The sequence below is a fragment of the Parastagonospora nodorum genome (genome assembly GCF_000146915.1).
Source record: "Parastagonospora nodorum SN15 chromosome Unknown scaffold_24, whole genome shotgun sequence".
In the NCBI taxonomy this organism is placed as follows: Eukaryota; Fungi; Ascomycota; class Dothideomycetes; order Pleosporales; family Phaeosphaeriaceae; genus Parastagonospora; species Parastagonospora nodorum.
In genome coordinates, this window is record NW_001884572.1 from 192,396 (window position 1) to 220,364 (window position 27,969).

The following is a 27,969-nucleotide window of genomic DNA, read 5'->3' on the forward strand; positions in this document are numbered from 1 at the left end:
TGTGCGCTCAAAATGACCTCCCAACTCTGTCTCCCGCCGTCTGTTGCAGACGCTCCCCTGAGCCGCCAAATTTAGCATCTCCACTTCAAACGCGCCGCCTCCACCAAGCTTGGTCAGGAGGCCAGCCTTGTCTCACACTTGCTGGCTGCCACAGCACGTTTATGAGCCTGCATCCGCATCCAACACCAAGTATTGGCAACGTGTGATGGCCGTGGGAGCTGCATGACTGAGGTTGCACTCGTGGTAGTCGGCGCCATTCCGGCATTGCAGATCATTCAAATCCACAGACACTGCTCTTTGGAGAACGTCGAGGTTGCTCGATCGCAGCTTGAGTCATTATCCAGATCCAGATCGACAAGCCTGATGTTCATTCGACCAGGACGAGTGAAGTGGACGTGCGAATGCTGTTACAGTAGATGCTCAGGGCGACTTGTGAAACATCAACCTCGTCGAGGGGGATTGCACTGCAGGTTGTCGACTCTGAGGCAAAGTGGACATGGGCATCCCATGGCCTGAAGCTATCCGCTGTCTTCTGACATCTCAAATTCGACAGGCGGGTTATTTTTATAGCTTCAGGCTAATCCTATCAATCCTCAGTCTAGATCCAGAAGCCTGGTGGTGAGAACCGTGGTGAGAACCGTGGTGAGAACCGTGGTTCGACATGTCAAAGCTACCGATGGTTCTGGCCGGAACGGGCCTGACGCGGAAGTAGCACGCAATTTCCTCGGCACGTCATTGGGCCCGACATCGTTGCGTTCCCTCACTTTCTGGAGAGGCAAGACTGTTATTAATCATGGCGAATAGCGTCATCGTTAATTTGTGTGTCTTCTCCACCTTTGCCAGTGCTCACTTCTGCATTGACGTGTTTGGCGACATTTCTTGCAGCTATGAGCGTCCCACATAGGCTGCTCGGAATCGCGCGGGCTTCACGGCCCCAAATCGTGCAATGTCGCGCGCCGAAGTCGCTCAATTTCTCTACAATTCCAGCTAGACAACAATCAAATCAAGCAAGCAGGAAGATTCACCAGCAAGCACCGCGCAAAGCACAACACGCAGCTGCAGCTCAAGAAGCAGAGTACGAGTCGACCAACCCCGCGTTATCGTTCCCATGCCTCGATGCGTACGAAACACGATCGGCCTCGCTCTCCAAACGCTCTCTTTCCGGCCCTGAGCCATCGTATACGTCTGGACACACGCTCAACTTCCGCTCGCAGCAGCCCATTCTGCTCGACTGGGGCGGCATTCTACCTGAGTTCAACATAGCGTATGAAACATGGGGAACCCTGAACCAAGACAAAAGCAATGCGATCCTCTTACACACTGGACTGTCCGCGTCGAGTCATGCCCACAGCACGGAAACAAACACGAAGCCTGGCTGGTGGGAAAAGTTTATCGGGCCTGACAAGCCTCTTGACACCAACAAGTACTTCGTCATTTGCACGAATGTTATCGGGGGATGCTATGGCTCGACTGGACCTTCTTCGATTGACCCCGCGAATGGCGAGCGATATGCGACACGATTCCCGATTCTGACCATGGAGGACATGGTGCGCGCGCAGTTCCGACTGCTGGACAACTTGGGCATTCAGAAGCTATACGCAAGTGTGGGATCAAGCATGGGCGGTATGCAGAGTTTGGCAGCTGGAACTCTGTTTGCAGACCGCGTTGGTCGTCTGGTCAGTATAAGTGGTTGTGCGCGAAGCCATCCGTACAGCATCGCTATGAGGCATACGCAACGACAAGGTGGGAACCGAGACAATTCCATACTACCATACATGTCGCTAACACAGTTGCAGTGCTCATGATGGATCCCAACTGGGCTCGTGGCTTTTACTACGATGGCGTGCCTCCGCATGGTGGCATGAAGTTGGCTCGAGAGATTGCTACAGTCACATATCGAAGTGGACCAGAATGGGAAATGCGATTTGGTCGACGACGCGCGGACCCTTCACGGCCACCGGCTCTGTGCCCAGATTTCCTCATCGAGACATATCTTGATCATGCGGGCGAGAAGTGGTGTCTGGAGTACGACCCGAACAGCTTACTTTACGTCTCCAAAGCGATGGATCTCTTCGACCTGGGCCAGGAACACCGTGACCGCATCAATAAAGTGCGGAAAGCAAATAGTGGTAAACTACAGGCATATCTGGACGGGAGCGCAATCCAGTCCGATACCAGCAATGACGTTTGCAGCCTGACTCTTCCCGATAAACCCTACGAAGAAAAAGAGCAGCCTGCAGATTTCGACGCCAGTGCCGTTGAGGCTGACGGCAGTGAGCCGCCAGCCGATCTAGTCGCGGGTCTCATACCTCTCGCGAATACCCCCGCCTTAGTCTTAGGCGTTGCAAGCGACATTTTGTTCCCGGCATGGCAGCAGCGTGAGATTGCGACCACGCTGAAGCGCACGGGGAACAAAAACGTCACACACATTGAGCTGGGAGAGGAGAAGAGCTTGTTCGGCCACGACACCTTTCTGCTCGATCTCGAGAACGTGGGTGGAGCGGTCAAATCCTTCCTCGGGTGAAATGTGTTGGATCTGCACTCTTTTGTGAATCATGCATCCTACGGCATTTGGCATCGTCGACTTCTCAATCAGGCATGGTCACTGGCGTTCATTTCAGCGCGCATTGCAAGGCGTTTCTTGGAAGCGGGAAGGGCAGGGTTCACGACTCTATTTTCGAAAAGCAAATACGCGTCAATGCGCTGCAAATCTGAACACCGTGCCACAACCGTGATTTTGATCGGGGTGTACGTTTACAGCCCTGTGTGCATCCTGATGCAAGATTCGCTATCCGATCCATCCATAGACTGCGCGCGTGGTCCTCGCTAATCAACTCGAAACTGGCAGGTTGAAAATGTAGAACCCCGAATCCGACCGTCCAAGGCCTCGACGGCGAACTGTGGGGAGCGTCAGACGGCAGAGCTGGGCCCGGGTGAGGCTGATCCATGGCGCCTGCAGATCGGGCTTACCCGTAGAGGGCATGGCACGGCTACTCCGTCTCTCGTGATTCGCTCCCTTTGTGTTCTTTGCTACACCAAGCGCCCCGTCCTTGAAGAAATGCCTGTCCGATAGTGCTTGGCCAAATGGATCTTCATATTGGAGCAGTTGCCCGCGGCCACTAAGCTCGTAGCCCGAAGTGACCTTTATCTTCCTTCGTCCCTCTTTCTCGGGCTCTGGCGATTTCTCGACGACACCGCAATCATGGCGAGCATCGACAATCAAAGCACCGATAAGAAGGATAGCTGGGCTGGAGAGCGCATCTCAGAGGTGGACAGTGGGTCGACTGGGCAGGACAATGACGAGAAGAGCACGCTTTGGCAAAACATCAAGAAATACCGAAAAGTCGTCTGGATCACCATTGCGCTCACCTCTGCGATTCTCCTCTATGGGTACGACAACGTTGTTGTTGGTACCGTGTCGGCCATGCCTGTTTTCCAGTACGCTAGCCCGGCCCCACGTGTTTGGCATGTGCTATGCTAACCCGTACCACAGAAAGGACTTTGGTATCTTTTACGAAGGCCAATGGATTCTCCCCTCGACATGGCTCGCTCTATGGAACGTTGCATCTCCCATAGGTGCTATGGCTGGCTCTTTACTCGGTGGATGGTTTAACGACCGGGTCGGGCGAAAGAAGGCTCTCGCTGTGAGCTCCTTTTCTCTCCGCAATCGGTGTCGCCATCATGTATGTCTCGTACCTCCCAGCAGATCTCACTAGTCGCCGGGTATGTTTCATGATGGGTAAATTAGCCCAAGGTCTCGCTATTGGAGGTGTAATGTCCGCCACACAAACGTACATGTCGGAGATTCTGCCTCCAGTGCTTCGCGGATCTGGGATGGCTCTCTTTCCTTGCCATTACATTGCTGGGTCAATTGACTGGCGCGCTGGTCATCTACGGATCTCTCAACCGCGGTAAAGGCTATGCTGTCGTCTTCGGCTCTCAATGGCCATTCTCGTTCATTCCCATCGTCGTGGCTTTCTTCATCCCCGAATCACCCGCGTGGTACGTTCGCAAACGCTACATGGACAAGGCACACAAGGCGCAAGCTCGTTTGGATCCCCCAGGCACCGACACGGCCAGTGTTGTCGCCAAGATTCTTGCCACCATCGAACACGAGGAACTCTCAGCCAACGCGACGTTCATGGAGTGCTTCCACAAGCGAAACTTTCGCCGCACTTTCATCGTCATATGGGCCAACTCTTTAACATCCATCTTCGGACTGCAGCTTCTGGCTAAGGCGTCTTACTTCCTCCAGCTTGTCGGCATGAAACCCGGAACATCAATTATCTTCCTCATCCTCGGTATCGTGCTCGGCCTGATCGCAAACATCATTTCAATCTGGGTCATGTCGCGCGTTGGCCGCCGGAAGTGCGTTCTTAGCACAATGGCTTTTGCAATCCTCCTCTGGACCTCCATGGGCGTTGCAAATAGCACCAAAATCACGCCAGCAGTGACATGGTGCGTCTTCCTGTTTTCCAACATCCTTTCAAAGCACTAACATTCCCGCCAGGTACACAGCCGCCTGCATGATGATCACCATCGTCGTCTGTGGCATCGGCGTCTGGCCCGCCTCCTACGCCATCGCCGCCGAAACCTCTTCCCTGCAACTCCGCGCTAAAACTCAGGGTATCGGCTGGGCAGTATCTGCGCTCACGTCCACCGTGTCCGGTCTCTGCTTGCCATACGTGTTCAATCCTGACGAGGGGAATCTGCGAGGCAAGACCGGATATACGTATGCGGCGAGCTGTGTAGTTGGTGTGGTGGTAAGTTACTTCATCATTCCAGAGATGAAGGGCAGGACTGTCAATGAGATTGATAGGATGTTTGAGGAGGGGTTAAGTGCGCGGGAGTTCAAGAGTTGGACGGGAGAGGAGGAGCTGAGAGCGAGGAGTCCGAGGACGGAACCTTGGGTTTGAGTCGTTGGCGTTTTACGACACTCCTGTACATTTTTACGCTTCGCATGGACGACTTTCCTTCCTTTCAATCGCACTCTCCCACAACTTCGATCACGAATCTTGCTACTGGCAGCAATACTCTTGGATGCGATACGTGCCGCGATCTGCAGCCTTGCGTTCACCTAGTATCCACTCACATGCACTCCCCTGTCTAGCACACGGCCAAGATGGCAAAACACATGGGACTTGAGATCTTGGCCACTGACACCTGCATGCATCTCAACTAAGATGAAGTTTAGCTTCCCTTTTATAGGCTGGCCGTTTTTTATGCGTCGGTGGAACCACCCCAGAGCAGGTAGTCAGTCTCCGCAACATCCACCATGAAGCAATCGGTCTGCAGGGCGGAACAGGCATACTGAAGACCGAAAAGACGTACCGAGGCAGGGCAACTTTCTCTACATTCTAGTCTTTTATGGTGTCTCTTTACTTCCACTTCTCATTGATTGAGCTCGCCAGTTCCCGGCCTCAACATGGCCACCACAATCGCTACTAGCATCATCTCCCTCGCAGTCCTACTCACAGCATTCATACTCCACCGCAAGCTCCGCCCTAGAACCACTCTCCCCCTCCCACCCGGCCCCAAGGGTCTCCCCCTCCTCGGCAACATCAACGACCTGCCTCCCCCCGGCACTCTAGAATGTCACCACTGGCTCACGCACAAGGACCTCTACGGCCCCCTAAGCTCACTCAGCGTCCTCGGGCAGCCCTTCATAATAATAAACGACGCCTCCCTCGCGCTCGAGCTCCTGCGCGACCGCGCGCTCATCTACTCCGGGCGACCAGAATTCACCTTCGCGGGGAGCATGATTGGGTGGGAGCACGTACTGGGCATGCAACAACCGCACGCGCGCTTCAAACAGTACCGCAAGAACATTGCGAAAGTGGCGAGTTCAGCGGCGACGCTGAAGGTGTTTGACGGCGTGCAGGAGGAGGAGAGTGTGCGGTTTTTGGGGCGCGTGTTGCGCGGGCCCGAGGCGTTGTTCGAGCATATTAAAATGGAAGCGGGCGCGGTGATTCTCAGAGTTACGTATGGGTATACGCCGCGGGAGGAGAAGGATCCGCTTGTTGATATGGCGGGGACGACGATGGTGGATTTTGCGGATGTTATGATTCCGGGGAAGTACCTTGTGGATGTTTTGCCTGCTTGTGAGTTTGCATGGCTCGGGGGCTGTGGTGCTGCGAGTGGAGAGGTGGGCTGATGAACGCTGCAGTGAGATATCTTCCAGAGTGGTTTCCGGGCTCGGGGTTTAAGCGTGTTGCGAGAAGGATGGCGAGACAACTCGATCGGACTGTCGAACTGCCGTATCAGTTTGTCAAGCGACAAATGCGCGAGAAATCGCACAAGACGTCGTATCTCTCCGAAGCGATCAAAGACATCGGTCTGGATCCGCAGATGGAATTCGGTAAGTCTTTCCCTTCTCTCTACATTCCACTTTTTCTAACGTGCCTCAGTCCACAAATGGTCCGCAGCATCAATGTACATCGCCGGCGCTGATACAACGGTCGCTTCGCTGATGACCTTCTTCCTCGCCATGATGCTTAATCCAACCATTCAGAAACACGCCCAGGCCGAACTCGACGCCCTCACTTCCCGCACCCGCCTCCCCACAAGTGCCGACAAAGACTCACTCCCATACATCACCGCCATCCTCAAGGAAACGCACCGCTGGCACCCCGTCGCCCCAATGTCTCTGCCCCACGCAACGACGCAGGAGGATGTTGTAAGAGGGTACAGGATACCCAAGGGCGCGGTCGTCATGGCGAATACATGGTACGTCTAGCCACCCTCTACTTCCTTTCGGATGTGCTAAGCAGGATATATCTAGGTGGTTCACACACGACCCAACCGTGTATCCCGAACCGATGGAGTTCAAACCAGAGAGGGTATTATGGGCAATGATCCCGCGCCCGACCCACGCATCTACACATTCGGCTTCGGCCGCCGGCGTGTGTCCAGGTCGGGTATGTCGCTGACAATGCACTGTTCATCACCATCGCGCAGGTCTTGTCAGTGTTCAACATCAGTACTGTGGAAGAGGGAGGAGCCGGCTGTTAAGGTATGTTTCAGTAATCATGGGCAAGAGAGAGACGCTGATTTGTGGTAGTTTGAGCCTGGCGTGGTGAGCCATCCCGGTGCCGTATAAGTGTAGGATAACTGTGAGGGATGGGATGGCGGAGGAATTGGTGAGGAGGAGTGAGGGGGTGATTGGGGTGGAGGAGAGTGATGCGGGGGTGTTGGGCGAGATGGGTGCGGGGATGTGAGATGGGTAGCAGAAGAAGGAAGGAGATTTGCTGTGTATCTTGATGATCATAGATTGGGTCTTGAATCTTGGAAGCTACGTTGAAGCCAACAACTACTATTGAGCAATTTGCTCCGACGCCTAAGTCCGACATAATTTCGGTCCGGGTTGAGCCTGTTGAGACGACACTGTGGAGGCTCTGGGGTGGTGCGATGTACAGAATTGGCATCGTCAATGGTATAGAGATAAGGGAATAGATTCTTGGAAGCCTGAAGGGTACGCTGGTGATGACAAATGCAGGGCTGGCAGTGCAAGTGCAGGAAGGACATTGCCTGAGAATTGAATAGAAAATATGAGAGTTTGGTTTGAGCCGACGGCGTCGTTCGCAAGATGTCGAAATTGCCGTGTGCCCCGGACAAGAGTGGACGGGGCTATCTTTCCACGACGTAGTAATGTAGTTGAGCCTGTCTTGTATCAGAATACGACTAGGAAATAATGTTAGCTAGACTATATTTAGTAAGAACGGCTGACAGTATGTGAAAGTTACTGAGGGTAGGCTGCGTAACCAAGAGACAACCTACCTTGATGTTAGAGCTACTTGAGTAAGCCATTTGTTGTTGTTCCAACGCCGTCAATCACGGCTTCTATGAGTTTTCTCCTCAGCGTCATATCTGTTGTGTATACATTTGCGCTCTCAGTTTTATTAGTGTCATTAGCAAAAGCTGGAAATCCTGCTGATACAAGCTTCGAGCAAGAAAAGGCCTAATCACCGTCGTCTCCTTTAACTAAGTTAAGCCTCATTGCAGGTTTGCTGCCAGGCAGCAATCAGTTTGGTACCTCACATAACATGTCAGCATTGGCTTCAGTGCTGACAATGCGCAGCTCGAAAACTAGTTCACATATGGCAACTATTCTAGCGCGTGTGCAGCAATAGATACAACTATGTTCGTTATCGTGCTGTTCTTTCCGATCCGCACGATACCTGTCTCTGATTTACGCAAACCTCCCCGCGACGCGACGTGTCTTCTACTTTAACACCTAACTTCTCTCTACTACATTATTTCCATTCCCTTCTCTTAATCAAGATGTGATACTACATAGTCCTTATCCAACAGGGATTGCGATTAGCGTTCCCAACCATCGTCACCTGTAAGAACATCGTGTACCGTCCTTCAATCATCCTCTTTCACACAAGAAAGACAAATACCATTCGGCATCTCGGTCCCTCAGAAAGCGGCCTACCGAATGCGGAATGTCTCCACTCTTTGTCTTCCTCTTGCCGAACGTACCTCGGTCACTGCTTCGCCAAGCATAATATTGTCATTTCGCACATATGTCTCCCCCACGAATAGCCATTCAAGAGCAAGCTGTCTGAGCAAAAAAGGGTATTTGCCGCCGAAGAGAACAACTACAACATCACCAGGCCTGGTGACCATCGGACCCAGACCCAACATTCCAGATCGAGTGCGATATAATCTCCGGTTAAGTGAGTACATAACACAGCATTTTTCAAAACGAGAACGCCCCTGCGCACGATTTGCGCCCTGGGAATCACGTAGAAGGTCCGAATAGGCCTCTGGATCGAAGCCAGGCTCGCCCTCTAGCCACTGGCACACATCACACTTCGCTTGCCTCGTGAATTGCTCCACTGCTTCGGATCTTTTCGTCGGAGCGCTTTCGAACCCGATAACGAGCGCATTAACCGCCCCACCTGCAAGCAACGTCATCAAAAAAGCTACGTCTAAGGCCTCGGCCCCAAACCCGTATTGGACGTAGGGTCTTGGGGAAATTGGGATTGTGAATAGTTGGTCCCAGATGGTCTGGGGTGAGATTGTTCCACCATCGCCTTGTGTGATAGTCTCGGAAACAGCAGCGACAACATCGACCCGGAAGCCGTCAGCTTGCAAGATGTTCGGTTCTTTGATTGAACTTTGCACCAACGGGTTGTCCTGCAAATGCGCAAAGTAACGATAGTGCCCTTCCGGCGGCACTCCGGCCATGTACACTTCCAAGACAAACGAAGAAGCGTTGCGAGGCTCGTAGAACTTGGGAACCCAAGTTGGAAACTCATCCTGTCCGGGCGGGTCGGAGTGATGCTGTACGTGGGAGAGAGCATCCAAAATCCGAGGACTCCTGCGGATGCAATATCTTGTAAAGTCGCGGTAGACATCGCGCACGCTCTTATCATAATCTGGCCTCAGTGCCCAATGTCGAAGGAACTTCTCATCAGGTCGCCGCTGGCCCTCCACTTTCTTTGCCAGCCAAATCAAGCCTCTCTGCATCAGTGCCAATGTGGGGCTTCTTTTGTTCCCTCCGAAAGTATTCAAGCTCCCTAAGATCGGTTCTAGTCCCTCGTCAGTGCAGCCTAGGAGCGCATAAATCCGATCTGCTGGATTTGTGGCCTTGAAGTTTCGAATCGACATGAGGACTCGCAATATCGGGCCGAGCGAACCAGTCGGCGTCAGTGGATTCGATTGATCGTGCTCTTGTCCCTTGATGATTGCCATAGCTTGCCACATGCTTAGGCCTGATACGACAGGAGTGAGACCTCCATATATAAGGAGGAATGGTACGACGGCAAGGAGAATGTCAAAATCGATCTCAAGGTCTTCGCATTTCGCAATGCAGTCTTTTGCAGCAGAAACTTCCTGGATGCACCAAACGCGCTCGAAGTACTCCTTCGTAAGCAGCGCATTTAATGCTCCGGAATCTTCCGGGCGCTCTTTCATGGCGTTTATTACAAGGCCTTCGCGGTGCAACCGTTCTGTCTGGGCTTGTTGTGTCGACTGAGAGCCCTGTGGAATGGTTACCTGCAGGACTGCGGCACCCATGGCGACGAGTTCCTGAGCGAATTCGAACGCACGCCGGACCGTTGCATCTTTTCCACCAAGCCAGACGATCACCCGCGACGCGTTATTATACACCGATCGCATATAGGATACCTGACGGGATCGCTCGGCGTTGTCATCCTGTCGGATACAAATGGCATCGATCCAGAGAATCCTGCGCTGGTTCGGTTGTCGTAAGGCTCGTAACACTTGCTCCAGATTTCTAGTGAGTTCCAGCTGCCCGTGTATATTCCCTTGGTTGTCTGCACAAAGCAGGACGTTGTCGCTTTTCTCCCGCCCCCAGACATAGGATAGCGCTTCAAATGGAACAGGAGGATGTTCTATATCCACATTTCGAAGGGTGCATAAAAACGGGTTGGCGCCCTCGCCAGGCCAGAGTTCAAGAAGTCGAGAGTACGCAGTTACATGTTCGTTTGGATCCTGTGGAGGTAATGGCACATAGATTAGGCTTTCCATTAAAAGCGCAGTGTGGAGTGAGCCGCGGCGAACTTGTCTTCACTGATACCTATATATTGTCGACGCAGGAGAGAGTTTGGGAAACTAGGCAGCAATCAAGTCCCCGAAATGAGGCTGAAGCGGGGTATACTGATGTGTCTGCTAATCATTTGTTTTTTTACCGGTTCTACGTGGCCAACCAGCTCCGGCATAGTCTAAGTTTACCTACCTACAAACCAGGACACACAAGGTAGGGGGACACTTTTGTAAACTTAGAAAGTCGCTCTTTCTCTTCTGGTGGGGTGAGGTATTCCTGACCTTAGGCCTTCTCCATCGAAGGTTGTCCGCACTCCTGGTAGTACCTAGTATAGTAGGGGGTCTCTTTATCTACTAGGGGAGAAGTCCAGGTTGCAGGTACATATGTAGGTGCAGCTTATGTCAACACTTGGCTGGGCGATTTTATATCTATTGTGGTGTTGCGATCGCTGCTATTCAGGCTAGCACGGCGTACAGAACTGCACTTCTAGACCTGAGCAAAGGAACCCGCTTTTGCTTAAAATAGAACGCACGTCACCTGCGTAGATGCTTCAAGAAGCGTGCGCCATACCTTGCCCCATCATCGGAAAGGTGACTAGAGCTCGGTAGTATCGTTACTGGAGAAGTGTAAGCGCAATGACGCTCAGCGGCGCTTTAACTCGCGGGTGGAAAGACGGGCCGAATGGTTGCATGAACGACAATCGGCGCGACACTAAAACGACCATACCGTACCTGTAAACCCAAACATACATCCTTCAACGTGAGACGAGACGTCCAGACTTTCACGGACGTAGCGAAATCATAAAATCATAACCATGAGCAATGGAATTTGCGTATATTTCAACTAACGTAGTGACCGCCTAAGGCAGCAGGTCATCCCTAGATTCTCATTTGCAGATAAATCTAACGTATCCTCGAATACTACATCAGACAGATGGAGGCTTCATTCGTGCTTGATCACCACTGTGACGCGATGCCATGTTAGCTTTTGTCTCTACGGTCCCCATGATGCCTTCTTCCCGTAAAATATGATTGAAAATGTTGTTACGCGACTTCTAGCCTTCGAAAGATCGATAATCTCTGGCTTGCTTGACTTGGCTGATCGAGTGGAGCATCGTTTAACCGTTCTAGTGTGATTGGTGTCCAATAAAGGTGTTTGAGGTTGGTCCCCTGTCACCACAGCTTGCACTGTATTCATTGGACCAATTGTATGATGGTGATAAAAAGGTCCCATTGAACAAATTTCCTGCGGCGGTTTGTTCGAGGCACTCGAGTGCATGCCTACTAGAGGTGACTCGAGATCTTGCAGGTCTTGTTTATCCATGGCGGTGTCAGCTTGTATTGGATCACTGTACAATGTCATTCCCCCAGTCTCATTGAAAGCTTCTCACTGACTTCTTCTCACCAATCTCCCAAGAAACTCCACAACTTTCAGCCATGGAGGATGGCAACTTGGCACAAAAAGATCGTGAAGCTTGCGACCAGTTTTTCCAGGCAGCTATAGGTGACCTTCCCACATCTCTGCTTCTTGGCGACTTGGATAACCCAGTTCACCCTCTCTGCCGGTGAGAGGTCTTTAGAGTGCTCACAGAAACGCCTACAATCATTTCAGAGGCGGTTATGAAGTCATGTCACCTGTCTTACGGTTGGCGTCGATACTGATCACTGAGCGCAACATGCTTCCCGTTTTTGACCACATTGCAAACGGCTTGGTCGTGGGTGATGCGCATGGCGAAATGTACACCGGGAAGGGGTCACTTTAGGGCACAGAGCTTGGGCATGAGTATGTACAGCAAGTCCCCACCCACATGGCATCTCATTCGTATCTTGATTTTCAGTTTCATCCCGTCTGGGCTCTGCCTGGACGACCGCCTAAGGAGACCCAATACACTACGGCATTCCAAATGTTCCAAGTCGCTTTGCCTTTACCTAGAGATTTTATTGACGTACCACAGTCGTATTCTATCACGACGACGACTGGTGAACAGATGCAGCGTTTTGTACGAATAGGTACACCCCACATCAACTTCCGCAAGTGTTATCTCAACTATTTCGAGCACACGTGGCGCACGGACACCCCCGCTAGACAGCTTCAAGCGTTATTCAAGTTCACTACGGTCCTGATGCATGAGCTGACGCATGCGTTTGCAAACTTCGTCTGGAACGGCATGCATCCGCACGGCGATAGTTCCGAGCCACGCTTCCAGTACGAGTCCCGGCTTCAAGAACTTGGTTTCGAGTGGGAGAAGTGGTTCTTTATCGACAACCACATGACGGATCCCGTGGAATTCTACAAGATGCAACATAGCCAGCCGCTTCTCCCAATGGAATTGCTCATCCTATCTGATCAGATCCTAACGGCCCCGATCGCAACTCAATTGGGTTTCTTCAGGATTACGATACCCCGGAGACTTGCCTAACCGCCAGAGTCATGCGAATGTGGTTTCTGAAGCATACCTGGGCACGCGCTCGAAACGGTAGGAATCTTCATCACGCGGTACTCAGTGAAGCAAAACGTTCACAGCTACTCGGCGACGAATATGGCTTTGCGCGTGCAATGTTTGATGGCAAAACACAGGCTGGGATGCGATTAAAGTGTAGCACTCTACGTGACGGAGGCTTCTCCGCATGTTGAAGTGACCTGATTAGCTTCATGACACTTAGGGCGTCGTATACCTATTCTGAAAGATGTAGATAGACTATACATACCGTTCTTGCACAATCCTATGTGTCAACATACGGATTTGAATACTGTACTCGTGCAACCCTGTGTGTCAACATACGGATCTGACCATACCTCCGTGGTCGGGCAGAGGTCCACTGGGCAGCCCCATACCAGTTCACGGTAACGGGCCGACCCTTGAACATTTAACCATGATCTTAAAGTAGTAGCTAATGCAATCTAAACAAGATTAAAAAAATACCACCTACTTTGACATGCATTGAGAAAGAATCCCGAAATCGTGATCATGCCAAAGATAGTCGACTCGAGAAAGTCGCAGTGGAGAACCGTTCACGACTCAGTTTCGCGAAATCCGCAATCTCATTTATCGACCCACCCCTAATACGAGATTAAGATTCTTGATCAGATAAAATTTTCTTCTGCTTACTGGTATGGTTTATAAAAAGGAAAGCCGCTCGCCATGATCTTATCTGATCCTACTCCTCCCTTTTCGTGACTTGTATGTGTACAGTGATGATGATGGCGCAAGAGAAGGATTTTGTGTCCGTCGACAATGAGAACGCGAATGGAAAAGAGCAGGAAATTGAGAGCAAGAGTGGGGGTGCTGAGGTTGTTGTGGTGACAGGCAGTGAAACAGCGACGGAAAATGGAAGTCAGAATGGCCAGACACCACTTGTGCCGCTGCGCATGAAGCTTATTTCGATCCTTCTTGTCACTGCTGTTGGGTTTGGCTCGCATTGGAGTTCTGGCGTGACGGGCGCCATGAAGAGCACCTTGAAGAAAGTAAGCCGAAAACCCAAGTTTCCCCACCATATCATGGTCTCGAACAACACAATGTGACTCGGATCACTGCGTTTTCATCTGTCCGCATGTCCTAAAGGAGGATTTTCATAATGGACGCTGAGCTTGCAAATCAACAAAATCCCCCTGGAGTCTACCACTTCCAATCAACGATTCCACAGAACTCCTCAATCCCCCCAAACTAACCCATCCAGCAACTCCACATCAACAACTCCCAATTCGCCATCCTCGAAGCCTCGGAAGATTTCATGAAAACCGCCCTCATCCTCGTATCCGGCCTCGTAACCGACCGCATCGGCGGCGCCAACGCCATGCTCTACGGCAACGCAATCTACTCTCTCGGCGCCATCCTAATCGCGGCAGCCACCACCATCCGCTCGTACAAATTCATGATCTTCGGCGTAATCGTCCAAGCATTCGGCGACATCGCCACGCAGGTCGCGCAGTACAAGGTCTTCTCCTCATGGTTCGCGCCGAGCAATGGCTTCGCGTCAACGCTGGGTTTCGAGCTGGGCGTCGGCAAGATTGGTAGTTTTGTGGGCAAGGCGACGGCGAATGTCATTGCGAAGCGCACGGGGGATTTCAGCTGGGTGTATTGGACCGCGGTGTTTATGAACTTGTTTACGAATGTTGTGACGCTGGGCTTTTGGTTTTTCACGAGGTGGTGTGGGAGGGTGTATGGGGGGATGCGGGATCCGGCGACGGGCGAGGTGTTGACGGAGAAGGGGAAGAAATTTGAGGTCGGCAAGATGCTTAGGTTGCCGTGGACGTTTTGGGCGGTGGTGGGGTTCAGTTTGTTCCAGACGAGTACGGCGGTCGTGTATTCGCAGAATGCGACGGAGATGGCGGAGCAGCGGTTCAACATCGATGCGGTTACCGCGGGGTGGTATTCGGCCATGTCGCAGTATCTCGGGTTCTTTTTGGTGCCGCTAATTGGGGTGTTTGTCGATCTACTCGGGAACAGGGTTACGCTGATGCTGGTCTGTGGACTGGGCATGTTGTTGTCGATGTGTTTGGCTGCATGGGGTCCGTCGATTGGGGGGACGGCTGCGTCGTTTGGAATCTATGCGGTTGCGTCGAGTTTTGGTCCGACGGTCATTATCGACAGTATTCGCACGTCGATGCGGTACCAGGAAGTCTTTGGCTCGGGATATGCCATCAAGATTGCGATTAACAACAGCATGAATATCATCATCCGCATTGTTACTGGCGTCATCCAGGACCGGGATAAGAACTCATACGACAACGTTGTTGTCATCTACGTTATACTCGCTGTTGGCTCGGTGGTCGTTGCGGGCGCGCTGTTGGCAAGCAGCTTTTGGCATACGGATGCGAAGATTCTGCAATGGACGAAGAAGCAACGGTCGAGGAATGGAGACATGATCAACGAGCGCAAAGAAGAATCCGAAACTGGCGAGAACGGCATACGCGGCAGGAAACTCGGACTAGGCCTGTTCATCGCTGTAATTTTCCTCATCGCCGGTGCCTGGGTAGCTTATTTCTGGGGAGTCGCGACTGGTAACAACAAATGAGCAATGACGGACTCGGGCTTTACAACGCATTGAAAGTAAACAGTAGATGAACTGGTAGTGCAGAAGCCAATGTATGGATGAAATATAATTTAGAACAACTTTGGACAGAAGGAAAGGGATTACCACCAAGCTAACTACCTACGATCCCTTATGTTACGAACATATACCTCTCTACTCACAACCGTCTTAGCCGAAACCATCTGAAAGTCCGGTAGTGTTGTACTCGGTGATTTCGGCGCAGGAGCTGGAGCCTTGGATGGCGTAGCTGGGGGCTTAGATACTGGCGGAGCTACAGAACCACTTTGCGAGCTCGAATTGCGCTTACAATAAGGATGTTGCGACGAACCTTCACCGGTGAGCAAGTACGTGGCAAGAAGCAGGAGTCTACGACTTACCTGGAGGTGGAGCCGCTGGGCTTGATGGTGCGACAGAAGCACTGCCACTCGAAGATGCAGATGCGGGTAAAGCTGAAGTTAGAGATGGCGCAGGCGCTGGTGCTGGAATTTTTCCAGGCTTTCCAGATGAATATGGCAAGCCAGTATAAGTTGGCGCTGCGTCGCATTTTCCGTTCGAGTTGGCCGCATGACCAGCGAGAGGCATATATTCACCATTCCAACCGACATCAGCGACTGTCACACACCATGGAACGTCCTTTGGAAGAACACTGGAGCTAGGGGCTGCAGTGTTCGGAGGTGGTGGAGTGCACTTGCCGTCTTTTCCAGCAGGGCCGCCAGCAACAGGTAGAAGCTGACCATTCGACGCGACATCAGCCATTGTTAAACACCACGGAATCATACCTGGAAATATAGTCGCTTTGGCGCGGGAGGTTATTACAGGTCCCGCAGGCACTGATGAGTCTACCGGCGGAGCACCAGCCCCATCTGGTGGGATCGAAGATGGCCGGACCCATACAGTCGAGGTTATTGTAGTGGTGAAAACTGGATCATCGTCTCCACCAGATGGCGCTGGTGCTCCTGATGGCTGTAAAGTAGTCGTTAATGTAGTCGTGACATGCACCGTGGTTTTGCCACTCACTTTTGGTGGCGAGGAAGGGAGGAGTGAGGAACCCACCCTGGGCGGGGTTGAACGCGAAGATGGCGCTGCCGACGGCGCCGTGGATGACGCTACGGATGACTGCTGGGAAGTAATCATGGTGGACGTAATGTGTTCAGTGCCTGTACCACTTACTACTGAAGAAGGTGATGGGGTCGTAGGCAAGCTGCTTGCTGGCGGTGCTGAAGCACTCGGCTGCAACGACCCGGGGCACGACAAGTTGATGCGAGGTTTATGAGTCTCGGAATCGACCATGCCCCAATCAGGCTGATTTGATTCAGAGTCTTTGATCAGCTCAAACCAAAAGGTTGTATACTTGCCAATGATGGAACATCCAACATCAGACCAGAACTGTTGTAAGCTCTGTGCATTGGCTTGTGAAGCTCCTTGAGACGCGCCTTGAAAGGGCCAGCCCACCTCCGCGATCCAGATTGGTTTGCCATTGGCTCGTGAAACAACATTGTCCAATGTTCCTTTGAAGCTCCCCTTTGCATTTGCGACTGGGTCCTTGTTCCAGTATGGGTACACAGTAATGCCATAGAAGTCTGCGCCGTCGACCACTGAATGTTTCGCAGTATCCACATGGCCAATTGGTTTGTTGGCCATGTATTTGGCAAACGCGGACGAAGCAATAGTGTCCTTGACTTTCTTGATGGCTGCAGTAACGTCCTTCGCAGCGACACCGACGTTCTCCTTATCATCTTCCCAGCGGAAAATGTCCTCGCTACCGACGGAAAGTCCGATGACTAGATCTCCCAAAGCCTGGCCGTGCTTCTCGAACCCCTTTCCGAGTGCCGATAGCTCAGTCTTGATCAAGTTGTCCAGAGGGTCGCCTCTTTTGGCTGGGCTGATCCACATACCAAGTAGCAGGTTTGTCTTGGTTTCTACGGCAGCGTCGAATGCTTGTGAATACTCGTCGTTAGTCCCTTGTTGTTTGCATGTAAATAGCCGGGCACTGTTGAAAGGCATGGCAGATTTAAGATCGTGTGCATAGCCAAAACCAGCCTTGAAATCGGTCGCCGTTTTAGCGTTTCCAACTGAACCCCAGAAGGCGCCATAATTGAAGCCAGTGTATATTGTTGTTTCTGCGGCTTGCGCGAGGGGTAGTGCAAGCGACAGTAAGAAGAGTAGCTTCAGCATAGTGTATAATGATTGTGTGCAATGAAATGCGAGTGGGATTTTGTATACAAAGGAAAATGGTTCGAGCAGAACAGCGTGGATGATGTTGGCCAAAAATTCGCGGCTTTGCAAAGGATGACATTGTGTGGTGTGTGAACGAATTTGTACTTGACTGTGAAGACAGTGCCATTGAATGGTACGGCTTCATTCGAGCCTGTGGATACGATGACTGCACAATGCCCGTGATGCATGCCAATCACGACGGCGCAATCGTTACCTTGGTAGAGATTGAGGTGGACATTCAAGACACGCGCACGAATCGATGTGCCTTCAGCGCTTCCCAGTTCGCGTGTCGCATTATGATCTTGCGGTAAAACATGTCATCGATAAATCAAATTAAATCGAGTCGTGAAGTTTCGTCTTGTTGAAGTGTGTTGGCGGAGAATGAAGATCATGAGCACTGACGAAGGGGGTGAATCATCACCTAGGCGCTGATTGGCTGGCGCATAGAATGGAATTCTCCCCGGTATCGCATTTCTCGGCGCTATGACCGAAGTCCAAACATTTTGCCGGAGCATCATAAAATGTGCCCGCGACGCTGTGGGGAGTGAGCAGCCCGTCACAATGTCTCTCGCACGCTTTGGAGGCGCACTTTCACGTGTGAGATGTGCACCGCGGCCGCAATGGCACGCTGCGTAGGTTTATTTTATGTTGTAGAGCTTCACATAAGCTAATAGTGAGCAGACGAGCACTCTCGAGCTCCGCCATCCATTCAGCGAAAGCCGACAATGAGCTCAATTCGGTCAGCAAACACATTACGCAGCCCAAGTCGCAGGGCGCCTCGCAGGCCATGCTGTACGCGACTGGCATGAGCGAGGATGATATGAATAAGGCCCAGGTCGGCATCTCATCAGTGTGGTACTCGGGCAACCCATGCAATATGCACCTGATGGACCTCAACAACAAGGTCAAAGAGGGTGTGCAGCGGGCTGGTCTCTTGGGCATGCAGTTCAACACCATTGGTGTGAGTGACGGCATTTCCATGGGCACCAAGGGCATGCGCTACTCGCTGCAGTCGCGTGAGATCATCGCAGACTCGATTGAGACTGTCATGGGCGGCCAATGGTACGATGCGAACATTTCCATCCCCGGATGCGACAAGAACATGCCCGGTGTCATCATGGCTATGGGCCGTGTGAACCGGCCCTCGCTGATGGTCTACGGCGGAACCATCCAGCCTGGATGCGCAAAGACTCTCGACAACCAGTCCATCGACATCGTCTCTGCCTTCCAGGCCTACGGACAATTCATAACTGGAGAGATCACTGAAGACCAGCGCTTCGATGTCATCAGACACGCATGCAACGGTCAGGGTGCTTGTGGAGGCATGTACACGGCAAACACAATGGCTACTGCCATTGAGACCATGGGCATGTCGCTGCCCGGCTCATCGTCGAACCCCGCCAACTCGCAGGCCAAGATGCTGGAATGCCTGGCTGCGGGAGGCGCAATCAAGAACCTGCTCAAGGAGGACCTGCGCCCCAGCGACATCCTCACCAGGCAAGCACTCGAGAACGCCATGGTTGTCATCAGCATCACCGGAGGCTCCACCAACGCCGTATTACACCTGATCGCCATCGCCGACTCTGTTGGTCTCAAACTGACCATCGACGACTTCCAGAGCGTGAGCGACCGGATTCCGTTGCTCGCTGATCTCAAGCCCTCTGGCAAGTACGTCATGGCTGATGTTCACGACATCGGGGGTACTCCCGCACTGCTCAAGTTCCTGCTTAAGGAGGGCCTGCTCGACGGCAGCCAGATGACTGTCACTGGCAAGACCCTAAAGCAGAACTTGGAGAACGTCAAGGACTTCCCCTCCGACCAGAAGATCATCCGCCCTCTCAGCGAGCCCCTCAAGACTACCGGCCATTTGCAAATTCTCCGTGGTAGTCTCGCACCAGGTGGCTGTGTCGGCAAGATCACCGGCAAAGAAGGAACCATCTTCACCGGCAAAGCCAAATGCTACGATGCCGAAGACGACTTCATCAGTGCGCTCGAGCGCGGCGAGATCAAAAAGGGCGAGAAGACTGTCGTCGTCATCCGCTACGAAGGCCCCAAGGGCGGGCCCGGCATGCCTGAAATGCTCAAGCCCAGCTCCGCCATCATGGGCGCAGGTCTCGGCAAGGATGTCGCACTCATCACTGACGGGCGCTTCAGCGGTGGTAGCCACGGTTTCTTGATCGGCCACATTGTGCCTGAAGCGCAGGAGGGCGGACCGATCGGTCTTGTCCAGGATGGCGATGAGATCACCATCGACTCTGAGTCGAATGAACTTAACATTGGCGTGAGCGAGCAGGAGTTGGCGGAGCGCAGGAAGAGCTGGAAGGCGCCGGCGCTGAAGTATCAAAAGGGCACGCTGTTCAAGTATGCGCGGTTCGTCAAGGACGCCAGCTCGGGATGCGTGACGGACTCGGCATAATTTCCTACAATTCTCTCGACTATTCGCGTATAATATCATTGGTGTGGCAAAAGTTATGGATCGGATTGGGGTTTGCGGTCTTGATACAATGAATGTATGAAATGACTTCACAGTGTCAATCCTCTATCCACTAACCAACTGCCCTTTTTTTTTCCCCGAAGAGTCCGGGTGTCATGGGTAGTAGCAACACTACTTCGGAATCGGAATCCGGGGAAATTTCACACGCGTATTCCGGGACTTGCCCCGGACACAACTTGATTGCCGACAGACAGTAACATCGTTTTGATACTTCTCCACACACCCTTTACGTGCTTGCGCTAGACCCCATGCGGCTACACCCGTAGCTCCTAATGCCGGGTAGTGCGCGATCCGCTACTCGATCCATGCAGTAAGCAGAATCGATCGAGAGCACTGTCAGCTGCGGCTCCTACACTCGGTCATTGGCGTTCGCAGATCGTATTCCTTTACGATGCAAGCTGTTTCTTGTATTTCCGCAGCGGTCCGTTTCTCGCGACTTTGTTGCGGGCCGTTTTTCATAGCTTTGAAGGTAACCGGAAGGTTGCAGTTACATCTTACGAAATGACATAACAATGTGTAAGTTGGTTAGTACGAAGTAAATCTCAGTTGTAAGTGTGCACTCCTATACTAATGATGTCCTGTTCGAGCTTGAAAAGTATTTCTTCGATAATACTTTTTTACTCAATGGTCCTATACGTTCAACAGGATTAGACTTACGATGCTTTACAGGGAGGAGAAGGAATACCTAAGCTCTTTCAGCCACGCAAGCTGTTTCTGCAAAGCAAACTGTCTAAGCCCACCCTGTAAACAGGGACGTTGCCTAAAACTCGGGAGTTGTCCGGCATGTGTCGTTCTCTGGCAGCGTACGGCCGCTAGAGTACGATATGACATAATGAATTCGTGACAAGAGCTGTGACAAGGGTCGGCACTTGTCTAGCTCGAGTCGGAGCCTCCAGGAGCTGTCTGTGGGAGCTATGACATTGCATAATCTGGACTACACTTTCACCACACAAACGACTGCTCGTGTGCTTGGCGTGCAAGAACCAAACCAGGGGGTTCCTTGAATACTATAATGGACAAAAGCCCCAGCATATGCTGTTGTACACCTAAGATGGTAGCAGTCAGTTGATTAGGGGGAAGTGTTGGCTGAGACTAGGATAGTCTTGGCTCGAGAACTGATCAGGACATACCCAGGCTGGCTCCAACCCTGGTATTTACGGTTGCAATACTAAGAATCTAGCTGAGGTCAATATCTCGACCCAATACGTTACAGAGTGTCCTTATGCGCAGTCGTGTCCTGTTTAGAGCAGACAATCAATAGCTGAAAGTTCTGATCAGTCAGGTCTGAAGGTTTTTCTAAACTCAACATTCTTACGATATTTTACTCATCTTTTTTTGATAAGAAGATACCCGCAACTGCTTGACACGTTGATGTTGGACCGTGAATCCCCCCAGCTTCGCCGAACGCTAGCAGGGGACAGTTCTTAGGTACGTGACTGACAAGTTCAGTAACATCGTCAGTTTCACTCAGCCCCAACTGCATGCTATAGCTCGGCGACAGCGGCGACAGCGGCAAGATTACACAATACAGCTGATGGCTAGAATCAACCAGGAGACCACTTGGCGTGTAGACACGGTGTATATAAACTACTTGGAATGTCTCTCCAGGACGACAGATCCATTACAACCATTCAACTTTGCTACTTCACTTATCAACTCCTCCATCCTCTACTTATTCGTTTGCCCAACCTAACCTTGGAACCACAGTCGTCACTATGCGTTTTATTGAGACTATTACCATCGCCCTTGGGGTTTTGGCTTCTACTGCCTCCTCAGCACCAACAGGTCAGGCGAGGGATCTCACCGGCTTGATGGAGCGTGAGGCCCAGGGAACTCGTGACGCCCAGTTCGAAAGTCCCGCGACTGGCAGTGGCATAATCATCGACGGGATCGACCAGCCCCAGGCTCAGAGCCCACCCTTCGTGGAGGCTCGTGATGCCCAGTCAGGAAGGGATGACCCTCCTCCTGCTGACCCCACTCCTGGTCTGAAGGCTCGTGATGCCCAGTCCGGAAGGGCTGACCCTCCTCCCGCTGATCCTACTCCCGGTCTGAAGGCTCGCAACCCCCGGGGCGGCGGCATCATTCCCCCTACTGAGGCCTAGTCGTTCCCAGCAGCCTAAAGGATCATGATTGCCTGTCAATGAACTATCTCTGAATGTAAGTCCTGACACCATGCTGCTCAAAACCTAGCTTCTTAACATTAACCTTAACCGTACTGACGCTTCTTCTTAGTCTAGGAATTGGCTGATCCGCCGCTCCACAGGAGCTATATGGAGAACGTGCTATAGTAAACTTTATATGAATATGGTGTTTTGAGCATCACCCCGAGGAACGTACGTTTTGGCAAAGTTCCCGCCGAGGGTTTCATTCTTTTGCTGGGAATTTCGAGGGAATTGGCCGTAAATAATCTAATGATTGAATTTCTATCCCGTTTCTTGTACTGGTGCCGCTCTTACAAAGGTCTAACGTGCCAGATGCCACAGCTTTGAAGACTGGTGATGCGTCTCTGACCAACCCAATGCATTCTGTCTCACATTTACAATTTTATCTAAAAGATTCTGACATCTAGGTTCGCATGGCACATATCCGTCTACTGTCTTCCAAGCAAGCCTGCAGGAATAAACTATATCCTTGTGGATGAAGTGACAAGCCCGTTACATGGAAGCTATGGTCAGCTCGTATGTCATTACAACCTGTAATGGCCGTTTTTAGTTTTGCCGAAAAAGAACGTGCTGTGCAATCCATGTCCGATATCCTGAGCGGTTAGAACAGTGTCAAAAACCTTTCTTCTCGGTGTGAAAGTAGGCATCAATTATCGCGGGGTTCCATTCATCCTCGCGAGGTTTGCTGTGATAGTCAACACCAGCTTGTCTAGAATTATCAGGACATCTGTGAAGTAGCCATCAGACTTGTCAACAATCAAGCCAATCAAGCCGAGCAAAGATTAATCGCCTAGCGCATACTTGATCAAGTTAGCGTGGCTTGATTGGCTTGATTGTTGACAATTCTGGTAGCCATTTTGGTGATTGATCGCGCATGCAGTCCACCCGTCCATCTACCAGAAGTAAGAAAAACGTCGAAGAGCAAGCCTGGTTCCGGAGAAATACCGAAAATCTCAATCAAGTCTCTAGAATCAATCACTCCAACCATGTGCCACATCATGAATATATGAACCCGGGCTGCGATTCTGTCACCCTTTGCCGTCTTCGTCCACCTCGTCCAAAACCCCAAATGCTCAATAGCGTCATGTTTGCTACTCTCTCAATCATAGTCGGGTAATGCTCCTGTCCAATCTTTTTCTAATGGCCATGGTGTCTGCGTGGATGTCTACCCTGGTGTGCAGAATGGTGCGAGTCACAAAAGCATCTATGCTCGACTCATGCCTTTCGTCACTGAGAGCTGAAAAGTTATGCTTTGAACTCATGTGTGCGTGTTGAACGTTGGAATGTTTAAGCACAACATAAACTGCGAAGCAGTACGACTACCTTCTTCCCTGTAGTCTTCGAACAAAAGCTGAGGTCATCGTCTAATGTGTTCTGGCTGTTCTTCGAAAACCAAAAAGAAGCGAGATAATCTCTTGCTCGAGATTTCCTACAACATACCATGATGAGCCTGCATGCGCACACTTGCGGCTGCTCAGTCACTCTATGAACCTCACGATGATGCTATCGTCTTCTTCTCAATGACCCTCTTCTTGTGGCAGTGTATCTCAAAGAGCGCGGAAACCGACCTATGTTTTGACCCTTTTATCGAAAATGAAAGGATGGGATTCAATGTCTTGTTCAATTGTTTCTTTAGAAAGGAGAACCATTCGATTGATGCGTGCGCTGAGGACTGCTCAGTCATTGTATCAACTTCAATATGCTGCCCCTATCTTTCTCACCGCAGAAAACATTCTACAGCTATCTTCAAAACGAGAATAACGATTCCCATATTGAAACTCTCTTTTAGTAAGAATCATGCCAGTACATCTATCCTAGTGATGTCCCTTTGCCAACTTGACAAGCTCGGGGAAGATCGGTGTACCGAATCCAGTCACTGCATCCCAACCCTTCGTGACTGCGAAACCGGTGGTGTTACATCCTCCATTGCCTCCGCTCAGCACATCGGTGAAACCCTTGTAGCCCTTCTTGTACAGCCACGGGTTCAAGAATCCAAGCGTGGGCTTACCGGCAGAGATAAGCGCATCGTTGACCAACGCGATGACAGATGCCGCGAGGGGCGATGATGCAGAGGTTCCGGAAATGACGCCGTTGGTTGAGTTCCAGACGAACTCGAAGTAGAGACCCTGAGCGGAGATGTCGGGGTACCCACGTCCGGCAGCGTTGTACAAGCCCTTGTGCTCGTCGCCGATCTTCTTAAGGTAGCCCTTGACGGCATCATCTTGGTAGCTGGGACGGGAGAAGTACTCGCTGAATCCGCTGCCAGAAGCGTAGTAGCCGTGGAGTTTGTTGTCCGGACCGAGGCTCTTCGCGGGCCTGTAGGCAGCGACTTCAGGCTGGAAACCCTGAGTTGCACCAACCGTAGTAACGTACGGGCATCCGGCGGGGAAAGAGGGCAAGAATTTCTTGGTGTTCTTGCCGTCATTGGAGACACATTCCGTTGCGTTCTCTCCTGCAGCGTTGCCGGCACCACCATCACCGGAGGAGAAGAGAAGACTGACGCCGCGAGCACCGAGTTGGGCGAAGGAGTTACAGACACGCTTGGCGTACTCGGCCGGTACGGTCTGCTCGTCGTCACCGTAAGAAGTGCTAATGACCTGAGGAAGGCTTTTCTGCTTAAGGACGTATGTCACCCACTCGAGGTATGGCTCATTGCCAGGTGGGTCTCCAGCAGCCAAGTCAGGGATTTGTGGTGGCTCGCCTCCGGTAGTAAATGCGGTCACAGGCATAGGGTAGGTCATGCCCAGAATGGTCTGAACATCGAGATTGGCCTCCTTGTTTGTTCCTGCAGCCAGTTGTGCAGGGCTGGAGCCGTTGTCTTGCTGTGGACCACCGTTGATGCTGACGAACTTGTAGTCGTAAGCACCCTTAACGGCTTCTGGTGCATATTGCTCTAGGAAGAGTTTGGCGTCTGGCCGGATGGGTACTTCTTTGAGGAAGTTGTTGAAGCCAATCTGGTTTTCGCCACAAGACTTCTGCTCGTAGCCGAGCGTCTTGTAGAGCGTTTTGAAGCATGTGGGAGTGGTTCCGTTGATCGAGCAAGCTTTCGCGATGATCGGATCTGTGGGTGTCACATAACCTGGAGGCTGGTACACTTCAGTCAGATTTGTTGCTGTGCTGACAGTAGGCAGATTGGCCCTGGTGCGCATGAAAGAGGTGGTGGGCTGGATGGTGTCGATGTGCTTGTGAAGGTGGCTCGGCAACGACCATGACGTAGCACGGGACATTTCTGTGCCGTCTTCGTGAGCATACACCGAGTACTTGGTCGCAAGCAGCTTCTCGGCATCCTCAATGCTGATCCGGATGTTGATCCAGTCCTTGGATGGACTGTAATCGAAGTTTCTTATACCATTGGAAAGAAGCCACTCGTGCACAGCATCCAATGCCTCATCCTTAGGCTGGGTGAGGGCATTGACCTCCTCGGGGCTCAAATGCTGGCCATAACGAACATGGTACGGATCGGACACTGGCTTTCGGATTAGACTCCGTGGTGACACTACATGCTCCACAACATACCTTCATATAGGTGGCGCTCCAGCTCGTCGAAATCGCCCTGCTTCACACCGATTTGGAGCGCGAGCATCTGGTCCTTGGGTGCACGACCCTTCTGCACCCACTTGCGAGGGACATAATGCGTCTCCTTCACTGCATAGGTCGAGCGCGCGACAGGTGTGGCAAGTACCGCCGGCGCGAGCACGGCAAGCAAGATTGAAGCTCCCAGCATGATGATTGAATATGCTTGCGGAGGACGAACGACGGAAGATTTATGAATGCGGAGACTTCTACCTTATGTACCTGGACGATCAGTCGTGCTCCGGACAGAACGTTTGCACATCTGCATGGCGCACATCCTGAACAATGCTCTACCAATCAGAAGTGGCAATTCACCCGAATCAAAAGTCTGCTATCGGTCGAAACTTAGGAAGGATAACGGGCGCCGACACCCTGCAACCTGGTTTGTGATTGTCTGGACGGTTCGGTGGATACGAATGTGTACAAGACTTGACCGAGGAAGCTTGTTTGGACCAAGCACCTGCAGTATGGGGCTTAGGTCTGTTCGCTTGCAGCACCGGATGAGGAAGGTCGCGGCTCATATTGTTGGTGTTGGCATGCACTACTCGTATAATTACGGCGTGACGTACACAGCTAAAAATGACTGGCGAGTAATTCGCTCGTAAATTACTCCCAATCACTGCCAGCAAAGTTCCAGGGCGGGTCGCAAGCCTCGAAGCATATCCTAGCATCCCAACTAGTCCCAATCTAACAGCTTGGCAGTGTCACTCTGCTTCTACCCCGCCTAGGACGAGCTTTCGCACTAACTCGTACCTGGAGTCGTTCAACGATACGACCTCTTGCTGTGCCAACTTCTTTCGTTTCTGACTCTACCTTCAATTCGTATAGATGGTAGACCTACGTATTCATTCTCTGAAAAGACCAGAAGATCTCGTTCAAAGAATTCTTGTGTCTTCTGTCGCCGCAACGTGACCAAGGCTGGCTATGAATTTGCTACCGTGCTCATCGATTCTCTACTTCACGACATGCCTCTTTCAATTACTTCTATGGCGTGCTTCCATCACTATATGAACCCCTCGCCTCCTGTCCTTCAACTCTCGAATACCATCCTTGACAGTTCTGCAATTTCAAAAATCGGTGCACGGCGAATTTATCTTCTTCTTCCTAATCTTTTCGAGAAAAGAAGACACCTAAGACCACATGTTTGTTTTCTTTAATAAAACTACCTCGCGAACATGCATGCTCAAAAGTCGGATGTCCATACGATCATGTCGTGAGCCTATGTCTGTATCTGTCGGCGAATGTGGCGAAGACGAATTGGCTAGGAGAAGAAGGCACAGCAAAAGAATCTCCATGACTAGTTCATGCTTTCTGTCAGTCCAGATGCTTTGGGCGTATATGAAAGGTCTCTCACAGCTTCCTGCGACCACTTATCACACATGTGCGTTCCGTCCAGAAATGTACATGGGACTTTGCGATGACTTCTTTTTCTCCCGGATCCAAGACCACCTGGAGGGTGAGCGACGTCTGGTTGTCTTCAACTTTCTTCCCTGCACAATACTCTCCTTCATTTATTAAATACTCTGAGCGCAGCTTGTCCAAAAACATGAACGGACTTTTGCGTGTCTCTTTGTCCGACCAAAAAACTCAAAACCATGATTTTCCCGCTCCTCCAAGGCCTACCCCAGGAGATTCGATGGCTGAGCAGACCATGGCACTAAAAACGATTTATAAAACATCAAATGATGCCGCCGGGAAGAAAACCCCAAACAGGAGCCCAGCATGCTTACGGGAGAGATGCGCGGAGCGCAGTGCTATAAAACACTCGAGTATCTGCAACTCCTCTCGATCATCAAACTCCACGTCTGAATATCCAAAACCTCCAACCGACCTGATTAAATGGGGCAGGTGTTCAAAAGTCAAGAACCTAGAGGGCAATGTCTTTCTCCCCTCTCCTCCGGCTCCGTATAAACCCCCGCTGTCCTCACCACATCTCCATTCCACAACCTACCCCCAAACCTCTCTTCCCACTAG

The 27,969-nt window shown here is 51.6% G+C and overlaps 11 protein-coding genes across 11 annotated transcripts; 7 read left to right on the forward strand and 4 right to left on the reverse strand.

Annotated features, from left to right (window-relative positions):
* Positions 1–793: 793 nt before the first annotated feature.
* On the forward strand, positions 794–2,524 carry SNOG_12876 (hypothetical protein; the record flags this gene model as incomplete). The annotated part of the gene is made up of 4 exons (XM_001803040.1): positions 794–819; positions 1,016–1,676; positions 1,715–2,110; positions 2,141–2,524. 4 exons carry the CDS (start codon positions 794–796, stop codon positions 2,522–2,524), a joined length of 1,467 nt encoding a protein of 488 aa, XP_001803092.1.
* Positions 2,525–3,202: 678 nt separating this feature from the next.
* On the forward strand, positions 3,203–4,916 carry SNOG_12877 (hypothetical protein; the record flags this gene model as incomplete). The annotated part of the gene is made up of 5 exons (XM_001803041.1): positions 3,203–3,438; positions 3,494–3,644; positions 3,707–3,723; positions 3,805–4,458; positions 4,511–4,916. The coding sequence occupies 5 exons, from the start codon at positions 3,203–3,205 to the stop codon at positions 4,914–4,916; spliced, it is 1,464 nt and encodes a 487-aa protein (XP_001803093.1).
* A 509-nt stretch (positions 4,917–5,425) lies between these two features.
* SNOG_12878 (hypothetical protein) lies at positions 5,426–6,835 on the forward strand (the record flags this gene model as incomplete). The annotated part of the gene is made up of 4 exons (XM_001803042.1): positions 5,426–6,145; positions 6,265–6,358; positions 6,426–6,726; position 6,835. Coding segments are annotated over 4 exons (1,116 nt in total).
* Positions 6,836–8,433: 1,598 nt separating this feature from the next.
* SNOG_12879 (hypothetical protein) lies at positions 8,434–10,691 on the reverse strand (the record flags this gene model as incomplete). The annotated part of the gene is made up of 2 exons (XM_001803043.1): positions 8,434–10,464; positions 10,662–10,691. 2 exons carry the CDS (start codon positions 10,689–10,691, stop codon positions 8,434–8,436), a joined length of 2,061 nt encoding a protein of 686 aa, XP_001803095.1.
* A 1,255-nt stretch (positions 10,692–11,946) lies between these two features.
* On the reverse strand, positions 11,947–12,245 carry SNOG_12880 (hypothetical protein; the record flags this gene model as incomplete). Its single annotated transcript, XM_001803044.1, has 2 exons — positions 11,947–12,112; positions 12,160–12,245. 2 exons carry the CDS (start codon positions 12,243–12,245, stop codon positions 11,947–11,949), a joined length of 252 nt encoding a protein of 83 aa, XP_001803096.1.
* A 78-nt stretch (positions 12,246–12,323) lies between these two features.
* On the forward strand, positions 12,324–12,935 carry SNOG_12881 (hypothetical protein; the record flags this gene model as incomplete). Its single annotated transcript, XM_001803045.1, has 1 exon — positions 12,324–12,935. The coding sequence occupies one exon, from the start codon at positions 12,324–12,326 to the stop codon at positions 12,933–12,935; it is 612 nt and encodes a 203-aa protein (XP_001803097.1).
* A 779-nt stretch (positions 12,936–13,714) lies between these two features.
* On the forward strand, positions 13,715–15,531 carry SNOG_12882 (hypothetical protein; the record flags this gene model as incomplete). Its single annotated transcript, XM_001803046.1, has 2 exons — positions 13,715–13,981; positions 14,194–15,531. 2 exons carry the CDS (start codon positions 13,715–13,717, stop codon positions 15,529–15,531), a joined length of 1,605 nt encoding a protein of 534 aa, XP_001803098.1.
* A 186-nt stretch (positions 15,532–15,717) lies between these two features.
* On the reverse strand, positions 15,718–17,724 carry SNOG_12883 (hypothetical protein; the record flags this gene model as incomplete). Its single annotated transcript, XM_001803047.1, has 6 exons — positions 15,718–15,796; positions 15,927–16,082; positions 16,172–16,328; positions 16,567–16,668; positions 16,720–16,779; positions 16,842–17,724. The coding sequence occupies 6 exons, from the start codon at positions 17,722–17,724 to the stop codon at positions 15,718–15,720; spliced, it is 1,437 nt and encodes a 478-aa protein (XP_001803099.1).
* Positions 17,725–18,327: 603 nt separating this feature from the next.
* Positions 18,328–20,182, forward strand: SNOG_12884 (hypothetical protein; the record flags this gene model as incomplete). Its single annotated transcript, XM_001803048.1, has 2 exons — positions 18,328–18,363; positions 18,527–20,182. The coding sequence occupies 2 exons, from the start codon at positions 18,328–18,330 to the stop codon at positions 20,180–20,182; spliced, it is 1,692 nt and encodes a 563-aa protein (XP_001803100.1).
* A 1,889-nt stretch (positions 20,183–22,071) lies between these two features.
* Positions 22,072–22,362, forward strand: SNOG_12885 (hypothetical protein; the record flags this gene model as incomplete). The annotated part of the gene is made up of 1 exon (XM_001803049.1): positions 22,072–22,362. One exon carries the CDS (start codon positions 22,072–22,074, stop codon positions 22,360–22,362), a length of 291 nt encoding a protein of 96 aa, XP_001803101.1.
* Positions 22,363–24,056: 1,694 nt separating this feature from the next.
* SNOG_12886 (hypothetical protein) lies at positions 24,057–26,146 on the reverse strand (the record flags this gene model as incomplete). The annotated part of the gene is made up of 3 exons (XM_001803050.1): positions 24,057–25,198; positions 25,281–25,856; positions 25,949–26,146. 3 exons carry the CDS (start codon positions 26,144–26,146, stop codon positions 25,160–25,162), a joined length of 813 nt encoding a protein of 270 aa, XP_001803102.1. The 3' UTR covers positions 24,057–25,159.
* Between the last annotated feature and the right edge of the window lie 1,823 nt (positions 26,147–27,969).